This window comes from Panthera tigris, chromosome A2 (assembly GCF_018350195.1).
Source record: "Panthera tigris isolate Pti1 chromosome A2, P.tigris_Pti1_mat1.1, whole genome shotgun sequence".
Taxonomy (NCBI): domain Eukaryota; kingdom Metazoa; phylum Chordata; class Mammalia; order Carnivora; family Felidae; genus Panthera; species Panthera tigris.
This window is the reverse complement of record NC_056661.1, coordinates 76,706,781-76,729,405: the sequence shown is the minus strand read 5'-3', so window position 1 is coordinate 76,729,405 and position 22,625 is coordinate 76,706,781. Positions and strand designations below refer to the sequence as shown.

At 35.8% G+C, this 22,625-nt stretch overlaps 1 protein-coding gene across 1 annotated transcript in view; it reads right to left on the bottom strand.

Moving 5' to 3' along the window:
* COG5 (component of oligomeric golgi complex 5) overlaps positions 1-22,625 on the bottom strand; it is a 312,502-nt gene that overhangs the window by 126,968 nt on the left and 162,909 nt on the right. The window contains exon 8 of the mRNA XM_007083949.3: positions 5,381-5,546. Within this exon, the coding sequence (XP_007084011.2) occupies positions 5,381-5,546 (166 nt within the window). The remainder of the gene's footprint in view (positions 1-5,380; positions 5,547-22,625) is intronic.

The following is a 22,625-nucleotide window of genomic DNA, read 5'->3' as shown; positions in this document are numbered from 1 at the left end:
GCTATTACTTTTTAGTGTGAGAATATTAGGAAGCAATAAAAGAGAAAAATACCTATGACAGAGATACTGACTTTAAAAATATGAGTAATTTGTGTTTGAAATCTAAGTCTAACTAATTTTTAAAATTATTTGCAGTGTTGTCCTCACTACTAAGGAGAAGTGTACAGAGAATAGAGAGGAAATAAGTTAACAATGTGCAATTATCTCACAAGTCATATAAAGAACACACTCCTCACAATGAAGAAAGGGTATAGAGTACCTTTGTGAACACTGGAAAATACTGATCGAATTCCTGGAATATGCATAGTTCAGTTTTGTTATAATGAATTATGGGACACATCAACCCACTACTTTCTTAAAGTAAATACAGCCAGATATTGGTTCAACTAGTTCCAGAGGCCTCATGTTCCTTACTTACTTAAAGGTAAATAAGGTAGAGAATGACTTATTTAAAATTTTTATCCTCATAAGCTAAATACATCCTATTGAAGACATTAATGTGATAAAAATAATCAACTGAACACAGAAAAGCTATATAAAGAGGAGAGAGAATAATTAAAACAGAAAAATTGATGCCATTATCAGTTAGCTTTAGGAGAATCAAGAACAAAAACAGTGTCATAAACTAGGTTTTATTAAAGTGATAGAAAAAACCAAGAGTTACTTAAAAATACTTAAGAGTGATTTCTAGTTATTGATGGCAGAGTAAAATCATTTTCCTACTCTTTTTCCTGGAAAGCCAATGAAAATAAGAACAAAAAAAAAAAAATACACTTAAACAACAACAATACCACCACCACAAACAAAAACCCACCCCAAACAAGGAATCAACTAAAACTTCAAACTTGAGATTATGTATGCCACATGATGTGGATAAATCAAAATGAAAAAGGAACCAGATAGCTCTCATCTTGGACCATTAGCAAAAACCAAACTACCCTTAAAATCAATTATAAAAATTTAGACGGACTATTCAATGATTCTTTGCTTAGAGCTGAAATGGAGAGACATGAATGAGCCAGGGAAGAAGCTAATAAAATGTTTAATGTTGCAGAATGGCAACAAAGAAAAATGGAAGAAGAAACCATAATAAAATGATATTTACACTTTATAATAGTTAGACCTCTAGTTGGGGGAGGTTATCAAAGGTAACATGAGGTGAAAGAGGAAAGAAAAGCAGAGAAATGAGGTTTCCACATAAAAATTGCTTAAATGGCTTTACCATGATTCACACTAAGCTCTCTAGAATGATCCAAAATTTGAGAAAAATGTATCCCAAAGATAGAAGAAGTAACAAATTGGTGAATACTTACTCTAGACAACAAACTTCATCCAAGTTGTAGACTGTCCTAGTTTCTCCCTACAACCACCCCTATACTATTCTTCAACAAACAGCTGGTATCTTTCAAAGATGAGTAAGAATGAGAAACAGACAATATAGGACCTAACACAAATTGAGAGGGAGGGAAGACGGGGAAAGGAAAGGAACACATGTTGCCAAAGAAATTCCCAAAGGAAACAACAGGAAGGGTTACTTGATCTTCTACTGTCTCAAAGCAATTATAGGGAACATTCTCATTGTAAATATATAACAGACATTAAGACCACATTAGAAATAACAATATAATGATCAAGGACGAAAACACAATCAGAAATGGGAAAATGAACAAATGGACATGATACAAAATGGAATAAAGTACAAAGATATAAAATATAATAATTATGGACAATATATTAGAAATGGAAAACAAAGAAGATGTGACATATATATAAAGTTCCTGAAAAGAACAAATGGAAAAGAAAAATATTCAAATGTACCTATAAAAGAAAACATATTCTAACTCAAAAAAAAAAAAAAAAAAGATACAGAGCATTCAATGCCAAGATACATCCTAAAGAAATTACTAAACTTCAAAGATAAATAAAGACCCATATGGACATTGTTAAAAAATAAAATTCAACTAAATAAAATTTAAAGATCTTACTGGCTTTATTCAACAATTCATCAATCAGGCAGCAGGCAATCTAGCAGATAGAAAGGAACTCTGAGGAGCTATTCAAAATGAGAGACTTTTATAGGCAGAAGGGAACAGGAACAAAGAAGTTATACTAGATAAAAGAGGCAAATTGGTTATGGCAAGGTCACTTTCCTTTAGAGGACAGTAGGACAGATTACCTCACTAGTACTGATTAGGTGATTCCTGACTGACTGACTGACTGACTGACTTAGGATTCAATTTCCAGGAAGGGCTGAAAGGCTGAAACTGTTAATTAAGTTACGTCTCAGTTTGGTGGCATGGGGTTTAGCATAAGTGACTCCATTTTGGGCCAGCTGTCTTACTTTTAACAACATCAAACTAAAAACAAGTAAGTTACAGGGGGTAAAAATCTGAGTTAACAACTTCCATTTCTTGGTTCAACTGTAAGGAGCTTGTACGTTGCCACTCTGTCCTAACAACAAATGAAAAGCCTAAAAGACTGAAAAATTCTTCTTGGACCTGTAAGAGAGGGGAGGACACATGGCAAACCACTTGCCCCCAAGATCAGAGAGACAGGCGAATACGGGAAGTCTCCATGTATCAGAACAGAGCCTTGCTAGCAGAAAACAGTGGGAGCCAGTGCTGGGGAAGGAAAACGTGAAGTGTAACTGATGAATTGCTACAGACTCAAAGTGGTCAATGGTGAAAATTAAAAGCTCCAGGGGTAGTCAGTCAGGGGGGCCCACAATATTGTGAGATTTGCATCCAGAAACCCAAATAGTTTCCCACAGTAAATATGGGAGAAAAATCACCCAGTGCCTCCAGCAGGAGGAGGAAAAAGGAAACCATCTTGAAATATACCAGAGGACTCTATTCTTAACAAGGCCTGCCCTAAGGGGAAGCTGGTTAACCACAACCTAAACTTCTGGAGTGTTATCAGAACCTAACTGACCAGGGAAGGGAAATATCCAACTCCAGTCCCTCTGTGGTCATTCTCTCCCACCCAAGGGAGGAGAAAAAAAAATTAGTACGCTTGTACAGTTCAAGGTACAAAGGCACAGGCTCACTAAAAAACAGAGACCCAATGATAGCCCTTTATTTCCACTGAAGGAAAGACTGTTTTCACTTTTTCACTACTACAAGTAATAGCACAATAAAAAATTCTTGTATCTACGTGACAGGTTCTCTAGGGTATAATTCTTATAAGAGAAATTATAAGATCACAAGGTACATACGGTTTTAACCTCAGAGAACAATTTGATAAAACTGAGTCAAGTGGCTGAACCATTTCATTCTCCTACAATCAGTGTTAACGAGAGTTTCTGCACTCGCCCAACACTTAATTCTTGGGTTTTACCAGTCTCAGGGTTGAGAAACAGTATCCTTGTTTTATCTGTACTTCCCTAATAATTAGTTCGGTCACCCTCTAGAAAGACACTTAACATATTTTCCCGTTTATTAGATGTGTTCTATTAACTGCCTAATCATATTCTTATTTTTTAAGTTCTCTTTTTCTTATTGAATTGTAAACCTTTCCAACACATAATAGGTAACATTTTTCCTTAAGATTATTGAACTTTATATATTTGAGAGGAAAAATCTTATATAGAAAATTTGAAAGCATACTAAAAAAAAATTTCCCTGAATTGTTTGTTAATACGTTATTGACATGATGCCCTATCACCCTTGAATGCTTTAATGTGTACTTCCAAAAAATAAGGACATTCTACTCCATAATCTTAATATGACCAACAAGATCAGCAAATTAATATGAATATTGTCAATGTCACATTTAAAAAACTAAAAATAATAGTGATTATTCTTTAAAAAAATTAATGAAGAATTGATGCTTAAGGTTTCTACGTTAAACCATTTTATCTACTTCTCAACAGATTATAATAAGGCTTTAAAACTCTTTATTCTTTCAACAAAAAGGGTGTACATTAGGAATGACAGCATGTGAATAATTGCTTTAATTTTTTTTTTCTTTTTCTTGACAACACAAGAGGGAATGAGATTAAACTGCTCCTGGAAATTTAAACATGAGATCAAACTTTCTGAGAATAATTGCTGGGAAAAGCTGAGAGTGAAATCTCCTTCGGCAATTTCTTTTCAAAGCTCCCCTTCTGGGATAGTTTTAATACAGGCCTATTCAGAGGCTAGGGCTAACCTTTAAAAATCCCTTTAAGATCCAAGATTCTTTTATCTCTTTTTATCTAGTGCAACTTATTTATGAGTGACATATATTGTGCGTTATTTAAGGCTATGTTTATACAGCAAATATAAAAACCATAATTACTGACTGTAAATATTTTAGTATTAGCCTTGTATGAGGAACTCTGTTATTAGTTCTATATGCATTATTCCATTTATTCTTTAGGACAACTCTGTGATGGTAGAATAGCTTCTCCGATAGAAAAATGGAAAGAGAGAAGCTGGAGACAGTAAGTCTGACAACAACTTTGGGGGATTTTCTGTAGTCTGAAGAAATAAAATGAGGGAAGAAAAAAGAAATGCAGTCAAGATAGAGGTGTCTGTCTTTAAGAGAAGGTACACTAGATGACTGTACGTGACAGGAAAGAGACTTAAAGAAGGGAAAGTGACTACATGGCAGGCAGAGGGGATCTGCTAAAGCAATGCCCTTGGCAGATGGGATCTAACGCAAAAGCAGAGTACTCGGTTTCTGCCAGGAGCAAGGACGGCTCCTCCTTATTAACAGGAGAGAAGAAAGAAGGAAAGAAATGCAGACATGTGTTGGTTGGGTAAGTGAAAGCCACACACAATGTGTACTCTTTCCTATCCCACCTTTGAGGGGTGTGTTAGATCTGAATGCCATCAGCAGCTACATCTTGGCAGGAAAAAGGTCACAAACTGCTATTGTAGGGCTACTCCTCTCTCATACCTTTGTTTAGTAGTTTTCTTTACATTTTGCTGTCATTGTAATGTTCCCAAAGGTTTTATCAGTTTCTACCTCCACAGTTAACCTTTTTGGCTCCTGAACACCAGAATTATTAAAAGGAAAAGCCCAAAAAGCTAAGGAAGAAATTGCATTTCCTTAAAAAATATTTTCTGTCTCAAGAAGTACATGTGAGGATAAGGATTTCAGAAAGAAAAATGTTCCTTTTTTTTTTTTCTTGCATCTGTTTCCTCTGAACTAAGTGAAGCCACAGTTTATAGATTTTTTTTTCTAGAAGTTCTGAATATACCAATTGGCCAATTCAACTCACTGATTAGACAAAAAAAGTTATAAATAAATTCTGAAACATAATTTCTTCTCTCATTTTCTGTCTACTAAAATATGAGTCATTAGACTGCTTTGAAACTTAAGTGTTTCACATACTATTCAAAGGACTTCTTGGTTATAAATAAATAAAGCAGCTAAATATAAACCATAGCCATACCTCTCACAGCTGACTGTGAAGGCTGAGTCAGAACTTTGATGTCTAATGCACTGTTGATATGTTCTTCTAAAGCAGCACAATATCCATCCACAACGCTGGTAATAGTTTCCTTCAAAGTTCCAAGATTATGGAAAACCTGAAGAGCTGTTCCAACTTGAGTTGGATTCTTTAAAAAGGTGGGTGTGGGGGGTGGGAATAGGTATAAAAGGAAAACAAACAAAATCAATATAAATCTACAACTTTAAGTGGTACTTGAGTAGTTACTATTATATTTTTAAATTATCATAGGCAGGAACAAAGGGAGTCCATTTAGAACAAATATTATTTTTAGTCATGATTTCTTCCATAAAAGACAAAATTAAATACTATGTATATTATTTTCCCCTTTTCCCTTTTTCTCATCCTTTAAAGGATAATAACAAGATCAGAAATCTGTTATATTATTAGAGCTTATTTAAAATTTACCACCAATCCCTATCAAGAGAGCCATGCTGGAAATAACAACAACCCTACATCCGTTTGAAGAATATCTGCCGAGTTAACTGAGGGCAGATCCATGCAGACTTACACTATTCATTATATTTCATTCATTCAATTCATTCTAACCAGAAATATTTATACAGTGCTTACTATGTAGGTCTTGGTTCCAGGTGCTAGAAATATAGTTGTAAACAAAACCAATTAAGTCCCTACCGTCATGGAACTTCTATTTACCAAGAAATATATATTTTTTTAATTTTTAAAAAATGTTTATTTTTGAAAGAGAGAGAGAGAGAGAGAACATGCATGCACAAAAGGGGGGTAGGGGTTATATATGCAAAGAAATATATATTTAAAAAAATTTTTTAAATGTTTATTTTTGAGAGAGAGAAAGAGAAAGAGAGAGAGAGAGAGAGAGAGAGAGAGAGAGAGAGAGAATCCAAAGCAGGATCCAGGCTCTGAGCTCTCAGCACAGACCGAACCACAAGATCATGACCTGAGCCGAAGTTGGAAGCTTAACCGAATGAGCCACCCAGGAGCCCCTTTACCAAGAAATATATTAATAATATATCTGTAACAGAGTATCAAGTAGTGATAACTGCTACAAAAAAAAAAATCAATCAGGGAATAAGAATAGAGAATGATGGGGAAATTACAGACAGAAGAAGTCAGAGAAGCCAGTTATAAGTCAGAGGAGTCAATTTTCACTACCTGATACTCTGTTACATGCATCTCTGAGGTGATTTTCAAACCGAGACCTGAATATGATGAGGGAGGGAGTCTGAGGAGGATATGGGGTAAAACAGATCTGAACAGGTATCAACAAAAGTGCTGAGCTAAAATATGCTTGGCAGCTAATCAATCAAACAGCAAGAAGGCCCTGACAGTGGCTAGAGCAGGGTGACTATAGCAGAGAGGAGTAGGCAGTAAAAATACTGTGAGCAGATTGAGTCCATAGTATTATTAACAGGTTGTTGGTTTTGTCACTAAGTACATGAATCATCAAGCCAGAATATGGTTCACATCAACATATATCTCCAGATCCAAATAGCTGAAAGTCCACTTTCATTTATGATTCAGTGCCTGTTATTAGAGGCACTTATATTAAGAGTTAAATTATTTTATTAACTTAATTTCTAAACTGTTAAGTTTAGAAATAAGACAAAAGGTTACTCCTGAAATACACCGGTGTTAATAATAGAACATGCTGTAATAACACACGCACAAACAGGCAAAGTAGAATCAGCTTAAAGAAAATAGCAAGAAACAAGGTTGGTGAATAGCAATACCCATTGTAGACTTTTCCCCGCCACAAGAAAAAGAAGCAAATGGGCATCATTTCAAATATTTTAGTGGAAAAAGCTTAATTTAATCTGTTCATATAGTTATAATAGAATTTAATTCTTTTATACACAGTCAATTCTCTATCAGTGAACTACCAAAGAAAATGGGAGAAAATAAGCTATTCACATAAAATTATTAACTGAAAACATGAGGTATAGCTATGTTTTGGTTATTGTTAGTTCCATTTATTCCATTCTCCCCAGAGTGGTAATATTTTTTTTTTTTATTTTTTAGTAGAGATCAAGATCAAGGGGCACCTGGGTGGCTCAGTCAGTTAAGCATCCAGCTCTTGATTTCGGCTCAGGTCATGCTCTCATGCTTTGTGAGTTCAAGCTCTGCATTGGCTCTGCATTGACAGCGTGGAGCCTGCTTGGAATTCTTTTTCTCCCTCTCTGCCCCTCTCCTGCTTGTGCTAGCGCTCTCTCTCCCTCATCACATAAACAAATGTTTTAAAAAAAGATCAAAATTATGCAGCTGCAAAGAAATTTCCTCTAGCATTACATGAGTGTCTGTGTAATACAAAAACAAGCATTACCTGAGGGACCTCTAAGGAAATTTTCACTTTATAAAGGTAGAATATATATTGTAAAATCGTATTTATTGCCTGTATTATCCTCAAAGAGTCTGAAGAGCATAACTTCTCAATATATGGTAGGGTTTCAGTGTTATCAGCTGAATGTACATTTTAAGATACACTGTATAGCAACTGAAACACATTTAAAGTTATATTTCACTTGAACGATCTGGCTAATAACATGGACCAGTCTTCATCGTTTCCCACTCCAAAAATTATTAACCCCCAAAACTTTTCAAAACAGAAACATATATAGCTTACTATTAAAGAAGCATCTGATGTGGTATTATTTGTAATAATTATAATTTATACTACTTATAATCATTCTAGTTGTAATTTTAAGCCTTCCAATTAATGTGACCACTTTTTCAATTAATGCCAGTTATTCACATTCATAGCTTAATGTAAACATATTGTTTGTTAGTTGGGGCACTACAAAATAATAATTAAGTAAAATTCTTTAACATATATACAAAAGAGTGTGCAAATTATATAAACACAGCTCTAAGAATTATCACAAAGTGCACACATCTTTGTAACTACCACCTGGACCATAAAACCGAGTATCAGCACTTCTGAATCTTTTGTACTGTTCCAAATGCACATCTCCAAATATCATCATTATCATAACTTCTAACACGATTGATTAGTTTTGCCTATTTCTGAATTTTACATAAATGGAACCATAAATAAGCTATTATTTTGTGTCTGCCTCCTTTTAGTCAAAATTTTACTTGTAAAATGCATCCATGTTGTTGCATGTTGCAGTAGTTACCTTGTTTTCACTGCTGTTGATTAGAAATTTACCTTTCTCTAACCAACTAATATCCAACTGGATTACATTTGAGTTATTCCATTTTTTAGGTATTTTAAACAATGCTGCCATCAACATTCTGGTGCACAGCTTTTAGTGAACATACATGCATATGCATTTCTGCTGGGTAAGAGTAGAAATGCTGAATCACTAGGTATTTGTATGCTTGGAATTTGCAGATTCTGCCTATTTCCCAAAGTCATTGTACCAATTTACACTCCAGCAGCAATAAATGAGTTGTGGGTGCTTCACCATCTTACCAAAATTTAGAATTATCATCTTTTAAAGCTATTCTCTGGAATGTTCATGGTGGTTTTAATTTACATTTCTGTGATGACTAAGAAGTTATCCTTTCTTGCATGTAAATTATCCATTTGGACAGCTGCTTTTGTGAAGTACATATTCATCTCTTTTGCCCATTTTTCTCACTGGTTATTTTCATCTTTTACATATTTGTAAAAGTTGTTTACATATTTGGATGTAATCACTTTCATGATTATATGTATTGCAAAGATGTTCTCCCACTCTTAAGAAGTCTTATAAGGAAAAGAAGTTCCTCATTTAAATACAGTCCATTTTATCAACCTATAGTTAGCACTTTTAGTATCCTAAAAATTTTCCATCCCACATTTATGAAGATGTCTTTCATTCATGATTTATCCTCCAGAAACCCTACTGCTTTACCTTTAATATTTAGGTATATAATCCACCTGGAATTACTTCCTGTATAAGAGCCAAGATTAATGTTTTTCTATATGAATACCCAACTGACCCAGCACAATTTGTTTTTAAATGTTTATTTTTGAGAGAGAAAGAGAGGAGCAGAGAGAGAGGGAGACACAGAATACAAAGCAGGCTCCAGGCTCTGAGCTGTCAGTACAGAGCTTGATGCAGGGCTCAAACTCATGATCCCCAAGATCATGACCTGAGCAGAAGTCGGACGCCCAACTGACTGAGCCACCCAGGCGCCCCTGAACCAGCACAATTTATTTGAAAGAACAAACAAGGATAAGACAATCTTTGCCTCCTTGCTCTCAAAGCCTACCTTTGCAGTAAATCAACTTTCCATCTATGTGGGTTTGTTTCTGGACCTTCAATTCTGTGCCATTTGTCTATCTGTATGTCAGTTCACCTATGGAAATTATCGTAGCTCTAGAATAAGTCTGGTGGTCCTCCGTCCCTGTTCTTCAGTTTGGTGTACGGGCTATTCTTGCTTCAGGATGCTTCCGCATAAATCTTATAATGGCACATCGTTTCCATCAAAGAGAAAAACTCCTGAAATTTTGAGACTACAATAAATCTATACGTAAAATCAGAAAGAATGGAAATCTTTATAAGTATGAACTCTCCAATCCGTGAATAAGGGTATTTCTCTTCATTTACTCAGGTTTTCTTTAATTTCTCTTAATAATGTTACAGTTTCTTGAAGAGCTATTATATATCTTTCATTTGAATCATTCCTACACGTTTAATATTTTTTGGATACTTAAGTGGTAATTTAAAAATCTTTTTGGGGGCGCCTGGGTGGCTTGGTCGGTTAAGCGTCCGACTTCAGCTCAGGTCATGATCTCACGGTCCGTGAGTTTGAGCCCCGCGTCGGGCTCTGTGCTGACAGCTCAGAGCCTGGAGCCTGTTTCAGATTCTGTGTCTCCCTCTCTCTCTGCCCCTCCCCTGTTCATGCTCTGTCTCTCTCTGTCTCAAAAATAAATAAACGTTAAAAAAAAAATTAAAAAAAAAATCTTTTTGTTTCTCTGTTGCTGGTATACTGAAAATACAACAGGTTTTTATACATTGAAATTTACCAAAGTTCAGTTATTAATTCTAATAGTTTTTCTGGAGATTGTTTTCAATTTTCTATATACATAATCATGTTATCTCTGAGTATTTTTTATTTCTTCATTTTCCAATCCTTCTACATTTTATTGTTCTCTCTCATTACCCTGGTTAGGATCTTCAGTATGTTACTACATACAAGTGGTACAAGTAATATCTTTGTATCATTCCTAATCTCAAGTAGAAAGCCTTAAATATTTCAATACTGTGATTTTTGCAGATATCATTTACTAAAAAAAATTCTACTAGGTCTGCTAGGACTTTTTAAGTCATAGATTGATGCTGAGTTTTATTAAATTCTTGTTCTGCATATATTGAGATGATCAATTTTTCCCTTTATTGATAACATTACACTGCACTTCTAGACTAAAGTCCTCGTGGTAATAATAAATTATCCTTTTTACCTGTCTCTGAATTACATTTGCTAATACTTTCTTAAGTATTTTTGCAGATTGTCAAGACAGACAGTTAATATCCTTCCTCATAATATCCTTGTTTTGATATCAAATTTATACTGGCCTCATGAAATAATCAAGTAAGTATGCCTTCTTTCCTTTTTTCTCAGTTCTTAGAGTTTGTGCAACACTGGTTGATTTATTAAATGTTTGGATGAATTAACTAGTGAACCTATCTGTGGGGTTTTCTTTGAGGGAAGGTGTATAATGATAAATTCAATCTTGTCAATAGAACTATTCAGATTCTAATTTTCCTAGTGTTATTTTCAATAAGTTGTTTCTCCAGAAATTTCTCCATTTTATCTAAATTTTCAAATCTACTATTATAAAGTTATATTTAGTGTCCTCTTACAAACATATTAGTTTCTGTTAAGTGTATAATTAGGTCAACTTTTTTATTCTTAATACTGGTAATGTGGGTCTTTAAATTTTCCCCCCCTACCCTCTCATCAGTCTTTTTCAGTATTTACCAATTTAAAGTATTAATCTTGTCAAATAACCAACTATCGGATTTGTTGATTCTATTCTGAGATTCTGTTATTCCTGTTTCACAGGTCTTTGGAGTCAGACCTAGATCAGAAGCCACACATGTGCAGTTAGTGGACAAAACCTTAGCAAATTACTTTTCTGAGACTGAGCTTACTCATCTGCACCACCTGCGCCAACCTTACAGGTAAATGAAATTATCCTTGTAACCCATCTAGCACTAAAGATAGAATAGAATAAAGGGCTCAACAAGAATTAGTTGCCTTTACCTTGATCTATTGGAATCATAGTTAATGTGGAAAGAATGTGGGCTGTTATATGCAGATAGTCTTGGGATAAAAACCCAACGTTGCTATATATGTAACTGTGTGACACTGGGCAAATTATCACTCATCAAACCTTATTTTACTTATATAATTAATATTTCCTTCCTCATCAGATTTTAAGATCTCTAAGGGAACACACCAAGTTTGTTTTATTCACTGCAATACGCGTTACATCTATCACAGGTGTTAGGTGTTTAAGAATTATCAGTTGAATAAATAAAATTTTTATCATTTGGGGGCACTTGGGCAGCTCAGTCAGTTGAGTGTCCAACTTTGGCTCAGGTCACGATCTCACGGTTCGTGGGTTTGAGCCCCGTGTCGGGCTCTGTGCTGACAGCTCAGAGCCTGGAGCTTGCTTCAGATTCTGTGTCTCCCTGTCTCTCTGCCCTCCCCTACTAGAGCTCTGTCTCTCAAAAAATAAATTAAAAACATTAAAAAAAATTTTTTTTATCATTTGGCTTGCTAATCTTTGTATGACAAATGAAAAGACTATTGAAATAACACATTTAAAATACCTAGGACTCAGTGTATGAGTAGTACAAAATGCTGGTTCTCAGATCATTTATTAATATTCCAAAAGTTAAAAGAATGCTAACAATAGTCTTTGTTTCAGTTCCCAAGAAATTCTTACTGCTCCATATTTACTCATCATTTAAATGAGTAGTTACCCAATAAATATGAGTAATCCTGAGGAACTCTTTTCTCTCCTGTGTATCTCAACTTCATAAATTTAAAAATGATGAGGATAGATGAATAGAAATTCCCAAAATTATCTGAAGATCTTTTTTATAAAAATGTAGCCAACAAGACCTTAACTCCAAAAACTGTGGTTCAATTGGATCAGAATGACACCTGGTTATTGTATTTTTCAAAGCTCTTTAGATTGTTCTGATATAGTTAGCCTGGCAGCCATCTAGGAACCAACATCTGAGAACCACTGGAATAGATGACTGCCAGACTTCAAAGGATGAGAACCATATATTCATTTGAAGATAGTTTTTTTTTTTATTTTATTTTTAAGAACAACATAATACACAAAGAAATGACAGAGGAAAACTAGAGACTATGTTCAAGGAGCAGTACACAGATTCTACTACCGTGAATGTGATGTGCATAAAAAAAGACAGTAAAAGATAATGTTGAGCTGACAAAAAAGGATCTGGTCACTAGCAACACTGAGTGGCATTCTGTAAAAAATTTATCTTACTTTGATTGTAGTAAAAAAGTTATTGATGTCTTCTAGATAATCACAACTGTTTGAGGAAATGAAATAATCAGCTTTGATGATAGTTGAAAAAAGAGCTTGAACTAGAGAGGTGCAGTGAGAATATAAAGAACAAGACAGATACAAGAGATTCTGAAACACTGGAAACAAACTGGATGCTGACTGACTACAATGGACAAGAGTTAGGGAAGAGCCTAGTCTCTTCAAAGACTCAAGTTTGGAAGACTGAGAAGATGGGAAAAGAAAAAAAGGACAATGAGAAGAAGGAGACCATTTGGGTGAGCGGACGAGCAGGAGAGAGGTGGGCAGGGGAGGATCAGAGGCTGTTGCTAAAAAAGCACTTAGCTGTTAGTCATGCTGAGTCTAAAGTGCCAAACATCTTTGGTGGGAAATGAGAACATTTTTGAAATGGATCATCACAGCAACCTTGCCTGAGTGGCAAACTAACCTGAATACAAAATGAAAACAGTAGTGTTGGAAACTATAAATCACAAAGGAAGTAAATCAAGAATAGAATCAGTGAGAGTGAGAGAACAGACATGGAATGATACAATACTCCAGCCAGGAATGAAATTGGAACATTAGGAAAATTGAAAATGCAATCATTTTGTGTAGCTATGATTCAAGTGAAGAATATTTCCTAAAGATATTGAACATTAATGTCCTTTCTCTACCATCCACTCTCGTCACAGACAAATACTATGTGTTTTGACCACAGGCTTTTCCAAGCCCTTACTAACAATAAATTTCAGGCTTGTAGTTCCCTCATCTGTCAAATGAGGGGGCTGGACTAGATGAACTCTTAGAACACTTTGCACTACTAAAACATAGTAATTTTGTTATCATTCAATGTGGATCATCCACTATACACCGACCATGTGCAAGATGCAGGGGATAAAATAAAAATGAAGCAAGTACTGCACTTTTCGTTATTTACGGTCCGATGGGAGACAGAGACAAGTAAAGCAGCAATTAGAATGCACTATGATAAGTGAGAGGAGAAATGGAAAGTTTAATGAAAACACATACGAGGGGTGATTAACTCAACTGGGGAGGGAAGAGGAATGGAGGAGTCAGAAATGATCCTGAAAGGAAGGAGTCTCAGCTAAGACCTGAAATGAAGCTGTCATGGGAAGGTGTCCAGCGGCATGGAGGTAAGGACGTGTGAAAAGATTTCCAGGAGGAGGGGGAAAGCAAAAAGAAAACTCCTCCAAGCAAAGGAACAGCACATACAAAAGCCTGTGAATAAGAGCATATGATGGAAACTAAGTCCACTAATATGACATCTGATAGGTAAGAGATCTACATAAACACCTGCTACAAATCCAGGTGCCTACAGAAACAGCTCTCAAATTTTAGCGAGATATAAAAGAATTACCTGGGGGAATTTATCAGCCAAATAAGGGGCATATGGGAAGTTTGTGGAATGCTGGTAATGGTTTTAGCTTTTTTTAATTTTAATCCCAATGTTTAGTTATATGTTTGTTCACTTTGTGAAAAAATCAGTGAGCTACACTCTTATAATTTATGCACTTTGCTGTTAGTTGTATTTTAATTTAAAAGTCTATGGTAAATAATAGGAAATGAAAATGATAACAAATTAGAAGAAAAAATGTAAATCAGATACCTTACATACCTAAAACAGTTTATTTGGGGGCAAAGATATTAAATTGAATAAAATAATATACGAATGTTCATATTATTAAATAAACACGAATCTTGTTTAATTTTTTCCCAAGACAATAAAAGCAAGTTTTATGTCTGAATATAAACAATCACAATTGGCTTTTAAAAATAATTAGCTTCTAAGATATTGGCTAATATAAAATACATATTTCAGTTTTGCATGTTGCCATGGACTGGAACGCCTGTGTCCCCTCGCCCAAATTCAGATGAAGCCCTAACACCCAAGGTGGTGGTATTCAGAGATGGGGCTATTGGGTGCTAATTAGAGTTAGATGAGGTCCTGGGGGTAGGACCCTGGCCTGATGGCATTAGTGCTCTTATAAAAGATACCAGAGAGCTTGTACGCTCTGTCTCTGTGCCATGTGAGAGGATTCAGCAAGAAGGCAGCTGTCTGCAAGCCAGGAAGAGACTCCTCACCGGAAACTGAAACCTGCTCAACCCTGATCTTGGACTTTTCATCATCCAGAATTGTGAGAAAATAAATTTCTGTTATTTAAGCTACCTACCCGGCCTATGGCTTTTGTTGTGGCAGCTTGAGCCGCCAAATGTTTATGTTTTACAAATAGATTAAATTTTAGACAGTGTCATGTCTAAAATTAGTGCCCCTTTGCCCCCAACGAATTCATATCCCCCTGAAACGTCAGGCTGTGACCTTATCTGGAGACAGGATCTTTGCTGATGTAATTAGTTACACTGAGATGAAGTCATACTAGATGGCAGTGGGCTCTGAATCCAATGACTGATGTCACACAGAGACACACACAGTGAAAGAGGCCTTGTGACAACAGAGGCAGAGATCAGAGTGATGCCATTACAAGCCACGGAAATTCAGGGATGGACTAGAGCCAGGAGAAGTTAAGAAGAGGCAGGGAGGGATTCTTCCCCAGAGCCTTCAGAGGCAGCATGGCTCTGCCAACACCTTGATTTGGATTCCTAACCATCAGAATTATGAGAAAATAAATTTCTGTTGCTTTAAGCTACGTAGTACGTGGTAATTTGTTACAGCAGCCTTAGGAAATCAATACAAACAGTTAAGGGCAACAGAAAACCATGCAAATGCACAAAAGATATTCCATGCTCATGGAGTGAGAGAAGACTGTTCAACTGTCCATACTATCCAAAGCAATCTACACATTCAGTACAATCCCTATCAAAATGCCAAACAGCATTTTTCACAGAACTGGAATAAACAATACTAAAATTTGTACAGAACCACAAAAAACCCCGAATAGCCAAAACAATCTTGAAAAAGAAGATCACAATCTCAGATTTCAAGCTATACTACAAAGCTGTAGTAACCAAAACAGTATGGTACTGGCACAAAAATAGACACAAAGATCGACAGAACAGAGAACCCTGAAATAAACCCACAATTATTCAGTCAATTCACCTATGATGAAGGAGCCAAAAATATGCAATGGAAAAAAAAAACAGTCTTTTCAAGAAACAGTGCTGGGAATACTATACAGCAACATGAAAGAAAATGAAATTGGATCACTTTCTTACACCATACACAAAAATAAGCTCAAAAAGGATTTTTAAATGTGAGACCTGAAACCATAAAAATCCTCTAAGAGAGCGCACACAGTAATTTCTTTGACATTCGTTATAACAACATTTTTCCAGATCCTCTCCTAAGGCAACAGAAACAAAAGCAAAAATAAACTACTGGTACTATATCAAAATAAAAAGATTCTGGGGGCACCTGGGTGGCTCAGTCAGTTAAGCGTCTGACTTCAGTTCAGGTCATGATCTCAGGGTTTGAGAGTTCGAGCCCCGCATCAGCTCAAAGCCTGGAGCCTGTCTTCAGATTCTGTGTCTCCCTCTCTCTCTGCCCCTCCCTCCCCTGCTCGTGCTGTCTCCCTTTCCCTCTCTCCCTCCCCCTCTCTCTCAAAAATAAATAAATAAAACGTTAAAAAAGTTAAAAAAAAAAAAACCTTCTGCACAGGGAAGGAAACAATCAACAAAACCAAAAGACACCCTACTAAATGGGAGAATATATTTGCAAATGATACATCCAATAAGGGCTAGTATCCAAAATATATAAAGATCTTATACTCAATATACACATACAAAAACAAATAATCCAATTAAACAATGGGCAGAAGACGTGAACACATTTCTCCAAAATTGACATACAGATGGCAACAGATACATGAAAGGACACTCAACACCACTCATCTTCAGGGAAACACAAATCAAAACTACAATGAGATATCACTCACACCTGTCAGAATGGCTAAAAGCAAAAATACAAGCAACAAAAAGTGTTGGTAAGGATGTGGGGATAAAGGGAACCCTTGTGCACTGTTGGTGGGACTGCAACTGCAAACTGGTGCAGTCACTTGGGTTGCTTCCATACATTATCTATTGTAAATAATGTTGCAATAGACACAGGGGTGCATTTATCTTTTCAAATTATGTTAAGTAAATACCCAGTAATAGAATTACTGGGTCATATGGTTATACTATTTTAATTTTTTTTTTATTTTATATATAGAGTGTGTGTGTGTGTGTGTGTGTGTGTGTGTGTGTGTGGTGAGTGGGGGAAGGAGGAAGAGGAAGACAGAGAAAGAGAGACAGAGAAAGAGAGACAGAGAGAGAGAGACAGAGAGAGAGACAGAGAGAGAGAGACAGAGAGAAAGAAAGAGAGAGAGAATCTTAAGCAGGCTCCATGCTGTGCATGGTGCCCAACCCAGGGCTTGATCCCAAGACCCGGGGATCATGGCCTAAACCAAAATCAAAAGTCAGACACTCAACTAAGACACCCAGGCGCCCCTGTATGTTTAATTTTTTGAGGAATCTCCATACTATTTTCCACATTTACAAGAGCCTTCACATTCACTAATTTTATTTTGTCATCAAAACATAGGTAGAACAGGGGTGCCTGGGTGGCTCAGTTGGTTAAGTGTCCAACTTCGGCTCAAGTCGTGATCTCACAGTTTGTGGCTTTGAGCCCCGCATCGGGCTCTGTGCTGACAGCTCAGAGCCTGGAGCCTGCTTCGGATTCTGTGTCTCTGTTTCTCTCTGTACCTCTCCCGCTCATGCTCTGTGTCTGTCTCTCAATAATAAATAAATGTTAAAAAAAAATTAAAAAATCTTTTGCATTGTTGGTGGCAATGCAAGCTGGTGCAGCTACTCTGGAAAACAGTATGGAGGTTTCTCAAAAAACTAAAAATAGAACTACCCTACGACCCAGCAATTGCACTACTAGGCATTTATCCAAGGGATACAGGTGTGCTGTTTCAAAGGGACACATGCACCCCCATGTTTATAGAAGTACTATCAACAATAGCCAAAGTATGGAAAGAGCCCAAAGGTCCATCGATGGATGAATGAAGAAAATGTGGTATGTGTATACACACACACACACACACACACACACACACACACACACACACAATGGAGTATTACTTGGCAATCAAAAAGAATGAAATCTTGCCATTTGCAACTACGTGGATGGAACTGGAGGGTATTATGCTAAGTGAAATTAGAGAAAGACAAAAATCATATGACTTCACTCATATGAGGACTTTAAGAAACAAAACAGATGAACACAAGGGAAGGGAAACAAAAATAATATAAAAACAGGGAGGGGGACAAAACAAAAGAGACTCACAAATATGGAGAACAAACTGAGGGTTGCTGGAGGGGCTGTGGGGGGGGGGATGGGCTAAATGGGTAAGGGGCATTAAGGAATCTACTCCTGAAATCATTGCTTCACTCTATACTAACTAATTTGGATGTAATTTTAAAAAATAAAAAGTAAAGTTAAATTAAAAAATTAAAATTAAAATTAAAAAAAACACAGGTAGAACAAATATTAGTATCTTCATTTTATAGGTAAGGAAACGGAGGCACCAAGAGGGCAAGCCCACAGTGGGCCAGTTTTAGGTCTCGGGCTCTTTCATGCCTATTCTAAACTCTGCCATGGGTCATCCTGTCGCCACCTGACTTCAGAAGGTCTCCAGATATAGCAATTTTGCAGGTGAGAAATACTCTCTGGTAAATTTTAAGAGCTCTCAAAACATACAGACTTAATTTAAGCACATTTGAAAAATACCATGCTAGTAAGAGATAAGCTTCTGCTGAAAAGGTAGCAACGTCTTCTAGACAGTATCTTTTCTCTAAATGAGACAGTCAATTCTAAGAATAATTTTTCTACAAACTGTCACTGTGACCTTCAAGAAATCACTTAACCCAAAAAAAATTTCCCCAACTTCATAGACTGTGATGTAAAATCAGATGAAAGACCATGTAATAGAGAAGAAAGGATAATTTCACAAATAGATCAAGATGAATTTCTACCTCTTCAAAAGCACTTAAGATGGCACAACCATTTCCTTTATTAAACTAAAATTATTTCTCCTACTTTAGAAACAAATAAACACGATGTGACTTTTTCTTTCTTTTCCAACACCTCAGTAGCATTATATGGGAGGAAAATAAAATCTCACAAGAACAGTCAGAAAAGAAGCATAGTTGTTTAAGATCCCTGAAAAACTTGCCCAAACAGGAACACTGTAACCAAAGCAACAGCTGGCACTGAGCTAATGGAAGGGAGATATAGCAGGATTGCTGTAAAGAATGTTCCATGAAGGAGCAAGAAGTATTTCAGCACTCACTAAGCTATAAGCTAATATGAGATGATCTTTGTGAGCACAAATACAGCATTAAGTCAAAAGTTTAGCATGACTTTAAAAGCTTAGTATAACTGGAATCAGAAAAGAGTGACAGAATTTAACTGGAAATAAAATGTAAAAATGACATACATGCACAAAGACCAGAATTCCACTGTGGATGATGGCCTTATATATTTAAAGTCTGAAAGGATCAAATAATCCTTGCATCACAAAGTCAATCACATTTCACTCTTTCCCCTAATAAAGTAACTCTTCAGCAGGTAAATTTTTCTTTAGATTTGATGTAAGCAATGAGCTGAGAAAAGAAAAGGACAAATAGAGAATACAAATTCCGTACACCATTCCACAAAGTGACTCTGTTCATAAGGCCTCAAGTTCTATGATAAAGTCTTAGTTGTTTCCAACTGATTTTAACTAGAAAGACAAGCATGAGATCCAGAAATTATACTTTTACTTAGTGAAGAGGTGTAGGATTATACGGTTTCCTTAAAGTTTAACTAGGAAGCCATTTCATACACAAAACAAAAACTAAGGAACCCCAGAAACACATTCAAAGACGTGGGGAGGGAAAGGGAGATATGAACTTGGCTTCCTCAAAGACACGGAAATTACAGTGAGTAAGATGCAAAGTTGGTTCAAGCAGAACTTCAAAGAACGAGTTTTTCACTATGCAGCTAGTCCTTACTGCTGAATAAAAAAAGAAATAGAAATGAAAATAAAAAGCTTTCTGGAGTTTTATTTTACAGCATAGAAAGGATACAGATTTAAGAATCTTTACCACAAAGCAGGTAATTCTTTAAACCACTCCCTCAGTAGAAGATATATTTATTAAAATAGGGCCGACTTTCAGGTAAATTTAAGACAAGCTCAGTACCTTAATCATACATGGTAACTTAGGATTTAAAAAATCCAAATACCTTGTTTTTCAAGAAAAGTATTGATAAACTCACAAACACCCTATACATAACAAGTATATATTGCCAAAATACTGAAGGCAATTTATAATCTGTGTCCATATGCCCTAATGGGATATATACACTGACACTTTTTCTGGAGCTACAACATGCCTAAAACGCTGAAAGCTTAATGGAGCTCCATGGGAGATTACATGTACTAAAGGAAGAGAGAATCACATTAAATACGTAATTTAAGGGCAAGAATTATATTAGCTACCTTGGTTGTGATTTAGAGCCTACCAGTGGCTTTTCTGATTCAGTAACATGCAGCCCATTAATGCTGGTTATGTACTTCTTGGATGAGCTAATATGATTATTTCAGAACCTGTTAACAATCAACAGTCAACAGTGCATAACCTAAATGAAATTAAAAAACTAAGAAGGACATTTAATACCACAATATGATCTTACCAACCAGAAATCAACTTTATTCTACCCTCTTCTGAAGAAAAGCAGAAAATAAAAGAGCTGTAGAAAGATAAGGAAAAAGGAGAGAAAAAAAAAGAATGAAAGTGAACATAGGTTGGAAGAGCAAGGTTCTTAACAAAATGAAGTGATAACACAGAGACAATGGAGAAATGCCAAAGGATAACTGATATAGAGTAAAAAGGTTATTTAACTTCCAAATTTCGTTACAGAACAAGTCTAAAGAATACATGAATTCATACTTTGGCATTAAAATTTTAAAAATTATTTAAATGATGTCAGCATTTAGAATAACATTCTCTTTTTTATTTTTTTAAATAATCTCTACCCACAACGTGGGCCTCAAACTCATGACCCTGAAATCAAGAGGTGCGTCCTCCACTGAATGAGCCAGCAGGGTGCCCCAGAATAACATTCTCATTGTATTAAATAACAGTAGGTAATATGTCAAGGACACTAAAACATGTTCAATAATAAAATGAAATTTATAAGACAATGAAAGGAATCATGAGACATTAATATGGCAAGCCCAAATGTTATTCTTTTAATTACATTTTTAAGTTAAATGTATAAATATGGCTTATTTTTTAGAGTAATACAACGTAATAATTCTAGTCATTCTGTGCTTTATCAAGGATTTTATGGTAGGCATTACTAGCTATTCCCCCTAATTCATTCCCTCTTTCTTTAACGTAATGTCTCCGATGTTTCTAATGTAAAAACCTAATTTTCTCCCGGGTTGGCAACGTGCACTGCCCCAGGCAATGGCTCATGAGCAGCCAAAGCCAATGTTGACAGTTCTGTTTATCTGCCAGATACTTGCTTTCATAGTCCTCTTGACAGCTGGAGTGACCATGTGACCCAGATCTGGCCAATGAGTCACGAAGACAGGTCTACAGGGGCAATTCTGACAAGGATTTGTACTGCTTTTTGGCTGGCAGCTGACAGTGCCCCATATCCACACGTTAAACATGGGCATAATGCTGAGGGGTGGGAGACCATGATGTGACAAGCAAGAGGACACAAGGATGACAGAATGGGTGAGCTGAATCCTTACTGAACAGCTGAAACAATGTTAGTACCACCCACATCCAGACAAATCCCTATTTTTAAGCCACTGTTAGTCTGGCTTGGTGTCACAGCTCTAGCGGTCTCACTCAGCACCACAATTTATAAAAATACATGAGTCCGTAAGAGTACTTTAAAAAAAATGAAGGAGAACAAACTCATGCCATATTTGCTACCATTGGAGGTGGCTATTATAGCAACTCATTACTTTGTAAATTGATAACGAAAGCATAAAATTTAAATATTTATCCATCATTATAAAAAGAAACTGCAGTTAAGGGTAACCAAATATCCTTAGTTGATGAGTGCAAGTTCTTCTTTACAAATGAATCACAGCTAATAGATACAGAGGAATAACAAAATAGAAAATCACTCTTTCACAATCTCCAATTAAAAATATAAAATCATGTAGACAAAAATCATCAAGAGATGTTAAAACCATTAGGACAAAGATTGACAGGGAACTAAATATTCTCAAGGTGCCAAAATATCTACAAATTTACCATGAAGTAATTCAATCAAGGGAGAAAATAGATCTCTTTCAACAAAAGGTGCTCAAACAACTGAATATCTCTATGGAAAAAAATGAATCTTATACTATATGTAAAACAAAGATAAAATCATAAACTCCTAAAAAAAAAACACAGGAAGAAAGCTTTCTAACTCTAGGGTAGACAGAAATTTCTTATATAATACGCAAACAAAAATATGGATAAATCTTCATCAAAATTTTAAAAATTGTGCTGTTCAAAAGGTATCAATGGGGGACAAAGGCAGCATGAATCTTAATAGCTAAAACATGTAACCAATCCAACCTACAGATAGGTTAACAGAGACCACCATATCCACAGAATGGAATACTACTCAGCATTTAAAGGGCCACTCATGCATGCAAGAACAAAGATGAACCTAAAAATAACACTATGCTA